At 32.1% G+C, this 6,423-nt stretch overlaps 1 protein-coding gene across 1 annotated transcript; it reads right to left on the reverse strand.

The window, feature by feature from the left end:
• Positions 1-479: 479 nt before the first annotated feature.
• Positions 480-5,970, reverse strand: LOC108375593 (uncharacterized). Its single transcript, XM_017631737.1, has 3 exons — positions 5,344-5,970; positions 1,242-1,375; positions 480-585 (listed from the first exon to the last, which is right to left on the reverse strand). The coding sequence occupies exons 1-3, from the start codon at positions 5,473-5,475 to the stop codon at positions 480-482; spliced, it is 372 nt and encodes a 123-aa protein (XP_017487226.1). The 5' UTR covers positions 5,476-5,970.
• Between the last annotated feature and the right edge of the window lie 453 nt (positions 5,971-6,423).

Genomic DNA, 6,423 nt, shown 5'->3' on the forward strand with positions numbered 1-6,423 from the left:
TACATACAGTGACTCAAACAAATTATCACGTCTTGATTTATCTTCAAATATTCGTAATGTTTTTCGAGCTAATTTTTTTTATTATTTTTACATACAAATATATAGTTTCAAACTTTATACAAAATTTAGGAAATTTAACAAATTTTCATCAAAATATTAGACTAAAATTATATGGGCTATACAACTGCATACCCAAAAATTATCTAAAAACTCAGAAAAAAATTTTAAATTTTGATGAACATTTTTTGAATTTTCCTAAATTTTGTATAAAGTTTGAAACTGTGATTTACACGGTTTTGGTTAAAGCTTAGACGATATTTTTATATAAAATTACAAAAAAAAATTTAGCTGGAAAAATATTACGAATATTTAAAAAAAAACAGCACGTGGTCATTTGTTTGAGTCACTGTAAGTGTTTATAACCAAAGAGTAATATGCATTTAATTAATCTAAATTACGAGTAAAAATCCAACAAAAAGTCACAATAAAGCAACAAAATGAAAATTTGTATTGTAGAAAAATGAAGAGTCGAACCTTTTCAATGATGTATTCGAAACGGGGTCCAGAGCGTGGCTGGAGTGGTTTCTGTGTGTTTGNTTTTTTTATATTTCAGTTTCGTTAAATATTATTTTTTTTTTGTGATTTTTGTTTGCCGCAAACAAAAAGCGCACACGGACAGGAAACAAGTAAAAGAAAAGAAGAGATATGTTTCATTAAAAAAAAATATCTGAAGCATAAATATAAAAAAAATTTCGGTAGCAAGTTGTGGGGAACAGTGTGCAATTTTTTTCGTTTTTGTGTTAGTGGGGCGGAACACACACACACAAGTGTTAATAATAACATGTGAAAGTGGGAAGATATAATTTAGCATATCTACAAAAGTTAGCCAATTCAACGAAAAAATGTAGGCAAGAAAATAAATTTTGCAATTCAAACAATGAATTTAGCGCCGATTCGCGTTTTTAAGAAGCCTGCTACAAATTTTAACAAAAAAAATTTTACAAGAAAGAATTCAAGCGCTTAAACATGAGGAGCACTCAAACACATAAAATTTAAGTTTGATTTTTTTTGTTTTTTTTTGCATGGATTGTGGTTGGGTTGTGACGACAAAACGAATTTCAATTGAGAAAAGAAAATTTTGTGCAAATGGGTACAACACAATACATACGTTTTTTTATTTTTCTTTCGAATAGCAAAAGCATTTTTTTTATTTACACATAAAATTAAACCTATCAACTTACTTGGCATTTTTAGGCCGACGCGCATCAATCGGAAAATCATCGTCAAAATCCAAATTGAAATCCTCGCCCAGATCGCGCGGCACCAACGGCGTTCGTTGATGTGCTGGACTCGTGTGATAGCCATCGGCGTGTAGCTACACGCAAGCACGCAGTAATTTATAAATTTTATTGTTGTTTTAGTCGCATTTTATTTATACACAATATAAAAATTATTTGTGTTGTAAATTTTCAAAATTTATTTCATGCGTTATTTTATGGCACATTTTATATGTTTGGCCATGATGTTGAGAGTTTATTTAAGTTTGAATAACGTCGTCGTCGTTTGCGTAAATGCGTGGCGTCGATGCGTAGCAATTTCGCATTGGTTGAGTTGTAGTGGTGGCGATTAAAATTTGAGAAAATGGAAAATGATGGAGGAAATATTTATGTTAAATTATTTTGTGTTTCTTTTTAAGTATGGCGAGAAAAAACATTAATTTTTATTTTTACAAAGTCATCTAAGATGTGTTTACAATTGAACGTTTAGTTTCGTTTTTTTTTTTTTTAATTGCGTGGAATTTCAGTATATTACATAAATTGGAATCGAAAGCATGCAATGAAACTGTAGATTGAAATTATGGGTGCTAAGGAAAAACTGGATATAAAGAATACTCAGCTGAAGTTGAAACGCAAATTTTGTTTATAAGCAGATAAAGATATTATAAATAAGAATGCTTTAAGGTATTTTTTTTTTTTTGCTTTGATGTTGCAAAAAGTGTAAATTTTGTTTTCATTGTCAAAAAGGTCTGGTTCGTTGCAAGAAACTTTTATAGTTTAATTTCCATTTGTAAGAAATTTCTTCACCAAAAGCATTTTTTTATTCCCTATGAGGAAATTCCAAGCAAGTATATAGGCGCTGGTAATATAAGGTAGAGGACGTGAAAAAGCAAGATTTTCTAAAATGCTTAAATAAACGTTTCATGAGCTAGTCACGACCAAATTTTTATTTGCGCTGTAGGCACGAAGTAGATTCTGTGCTGGTAAATTGCTAAAGCAGATTCATTAGGGTACAGTCAGATGGGGGCCAGTAGTATATCACGTGCGTAGTTCCAAGTGGCCTGCCCTCAGGGTGGCGTGTTTCTATCTCCCTTTCTAGTGTTTGGTTCTAAATATTCTAATTGACTCCGTTTTTTTTTTTCAAACTTTTTTTTAACTACATTTTTAGGCGTTTTTTTAATCTTGATTTCTCGAATTGCCGTTTTAGTTTTTTTTTGTAAACCAGAATCTAAAAATTCTAATAATTATTTTATTGAAAATAGAACTAAAAAATGTTTATATTTAATATAATACTGCGAAATTTGCTACAATAAAAGTAAAACCGTACGAAAATCCTTCACTGAAATGATTTGAGTAGGCATTTGAAGAGGTGGCTAGTATCGTCGGAGCATCTTATTCAAATTGCACAGAGCAGTTCAACCTGGTACAATATCCAGAATGGAAGAATCGCGAGCCTCAAGATGAAGACAGAACTCAAAACATTGGCCCGAAATTTATTTTAGTAAAAATTACGAACTTTTTTAACTCTGCCAGGTTACACAGGAGTAGCTGGTAATTAGGCATCCAACCATTCGACTAGGTATTGACTTCCACTTTCGGCCGCGATAGCCACCGTTAGAAATTAGGGTGAATGTTTTGCTCAGCAATGTACGGGTGGCGTCGAGTGGCAGTGTCAGAAAATCTAGCCATGTATTTGCTTTCATTGACAAAATGGGACTACAGATAACTTGTGGGGTTGGCTGACTGGGGTACTTCTTGTTGTACCAACATTATTTGAGTGTCATCGGCATATACAACCTCATTTTCTAGTCTTGCTTTGAAGAGTATGAGACGATGCAAAAATTTTTATGCTTTTGACAAGAACACCTAGCAATATGCTTCAATTTATTCTAAGCTTGTGGAGATTAAAAACAGATAAAAACGAACACGAAAGCAATCTATTGTGGAAAATATGCGTTCGTGTATACCAAATGCGTGCAGCAATGAGCAGGGGCACAAAAAGGTTTTCCCGGTGTCGTCCTCTTTAAAGGAGGAAGACTAAATGGATGTTTCAATCCTTCGGAGGCAATATGGGCTTTTCCAGCCTGCAGTCACTTGATGCATTCCAGAATTAGGATAACATTCGCATATTAGGTGCGGCTCTCAAAGCTAAATATATTTGTTATGTTTAACAAAATGCATACACGGCCTATTTTTAACCCATTTGTGGTATATATCTGGACTTGAAATGCTGACGGATATACCCTAATACGGATATAGACTTCAGTTAAAATTTAGTTTAGTAGACATTATTCCACAATGGATTAGGGCAGGGTACTAAATTTTCCGTCTAAGCTGAAAGTAACTTTCACGTTTCACGCTGTGATAATGAAAGTACAGTTTCGTCTAAATACCTTCCTCTAGCCATTTCCGTCTCAGGGAGGCCTTCAGGGTAAATACACTAACCAGCAATTTTCGACTTGGAAATAGGTTTTTACTTATTTACCGATTCTTATAGTAGATGCTACACAATTTTCAATTTTTTTCCTTAAGATTGTCTTCAAAGATAAGCACTTTGGCAAAAAACGTACAAATCAAATTCATTTGTGAAGTACAAGGCCGTTTTTCTCGAAAACTCAATTTCGAACCATAGTACCAACCTACAGAGGGAAATTTTCTAATGATTTTGTTTAAAAAAGTTTGGGAGAGTAAATTTTTTACCGAATTTTATATATATTTTTTTAATACTTGGAACGGATTTTAAAATAGATTATCTAGGCCCAAATTAAAAAAAAAAGAATTTGTATTTTCATCAGCATTATGTAAACGTCGCACATTGATAAAAAGACCATCAAACTATAAACTATATTTTATTGGTGACAAATTTCCTAAATTTGTGAATTCGATTCTGATAGAATCCTGAAATTCAAAATGGTCGATCCAGTATGGCAGCTGCGATCCAAAATTCGTATCTTATGCGAATATTAAAAAAAAAAAATAATCAGTTCGGTGAAAAATTTTCTCATCCAGCCCTTTTAACTTTCCCTGTCACAAATGTAGTTGTGTGAGTCCATCAACACAAGGTGTTTGTATACCAGATTTCTATAATTATTTCGTTAGTTGCTGGGCTTATAGCCAAGTTTCAGGTAGAAGACGTTCTTTATTCTTCAGCTTTTCTAGTTCGTTTGTCCGGATTGGAAAAGTCAATAGGCTGTTTCACTTTCGGTGCAGGTTTCTGAGAAGGTTTTGAATTTTGTTTTATTATAATCATTTACTGGTAAAAAAATATTTTTTAAGTTATATTGACTTAAGCCCACAAACAGTATATCTTTGTGTCTTTAATGCTTTGATTAAAAAATTCAGTTTTTATATAACAGTTTGGGTCTAAGGACATTCATGCTCTAACAGAAAAAATAATCTCCTCTATTTAAGGTATATGATATGAATGTGTATTTATATTTTTTGTTGTGATATTTTTCGTGTTGTGCTTTAAGCAAACATATTTATATCAAAATTTTAAACAACCAATGTTATCTTCACATACGATCAATTCCAATTTAACGAAATTAACACAAAATTGTGTGTCATTGTAAAAAAATATAAACATTTGGAAAAAAACATTAGAATTACAAAAATTTGTGTGGAGATGAATTTGCAAAAATAATATAAATAATTTAAGATTTAGTTTACAAAATTTTTGTTAATCAAATTTTTCATAAAACGATTATAAATACTTAAACGGGGCAATCAATACTCGTGCAAGGATATTCCAATGATAATTATGTATGTATGTCATTATGTGGTAGGTTTTTCTGTATGACACGTTAAAAAAGTTGGTAAAACGCTGGGAACATCAGCCAAAACGCAAACAATCCACAATGGTTTAATTAAAACTGTACAAGGCGGGAGCAAGGAAACTATTTAAAAATATTTATATATTGTAAATAGAACAAGCTAAAAAAACAATTATTAAATGTTAATTGCTTAAGAAACATTGAGATTTAAAATTTTAAAAAGTTGCACTCTGTTGTTGCATATCCTTGGTACGAGTACGGTAGACCGCCCCTACCTTGACCACTGTGCCGACCTGATGCGAATCAGCCGATTGTCGATTGTCTAGTAGATTGGCGCGCTCCATTTGCTCTAACGGTACTGACTCACGCGGCTGCTCGTTCAGTAGACGTTCTCGCATTTCATGTATGTAGGGACAACGCTGCATTCCTTGCTACACTTGCAGGCGATTGAACGTTGCTTGCTCGTGAAGTTATGCCAATTTATGAGAGCAGATGATGTGCGGAAAAGTTGAACGAGTTGTATGTACGAGTAACTATGTAATTGCGGTAGTCGTTGAAAAGTTGCGTCAAATGAAGTGGAACTGATTTGTGGTAGTTTCTTTTTTTTAATTTCTACTTTTTATTGCTGCGCAATTTGTTGAAAGTACTATTTAGTATTTTTGATTCTTCTTCATTTTAAATTTCTTTTATTGTTTTTCGAGGTTTTTTATGACTTGCAGATAGTGTTATGCACTAAAAACTTTAGTCTTCGTAAAAAAGTTAGAAAACTACTTTGGTTTTGTTGTAAATTTGATTTGCTGCTAACTAATTTTTAAAGTTTTCTTGTTATAAATCTTGTTAAAGACTTAGGTTTTTACATATTTTTTGGCAGAGTAAATCAGTCAGTGGTTTTCAAGATGTTTGATGTGATTTTTTGTTGATAAGACCTGAAAGGAAAATAAGGGAATTATGTAAATTATTTAATATGTATAAAAAATTATTTAAAATCCTTACAAGCTAAGTAGGTATCACTATAGAAAATGTGTTTGGCAGATTGAAATAAAATCTACCACCAATAAGTGTAGTTTCTATCCTAAAATAACACATCCCAAAAATTATTTCGGAAAATCTATATTTTTTCAAAAATTATGGTCTTGATTGAGATAATTCAAAAAAGGCTACTGAAATTCAAGTTAAATCGACTTATTATCAGAATCTATAACTATTATATCCTCTTTAGCAGCAGGACAAGAAAAAAGTATCTATAAAAAACGACTGCCAGATCACGATGTAGAGAAGAAAGGTGGCGCCCATATCGGTACCACTATTCCGCTGTCAGTGAATTTGACAGAATCACTATTTGTATGACGTAACACTTGTTCAACTTTTTAATG

The sequence above is a fragment of the Rhagoletis zephyria genome, unplaced genomic scaffold (genome assembly GCF_001687245.7).
Source record: "Rhagoletis zephyria isolate East Lansing unplaced genomic scaffold, Rhagoletis_zephyria_1.1 Rzeph_scaffold_09168, whole genome shotgun sequence".
Taxonomy (NCBI): Eukaryota; Metazoa; Arthropoda; class Insecta; order Diptera; family Tephritidae; genus Rhagoletis; species Rhagoletis zephyria.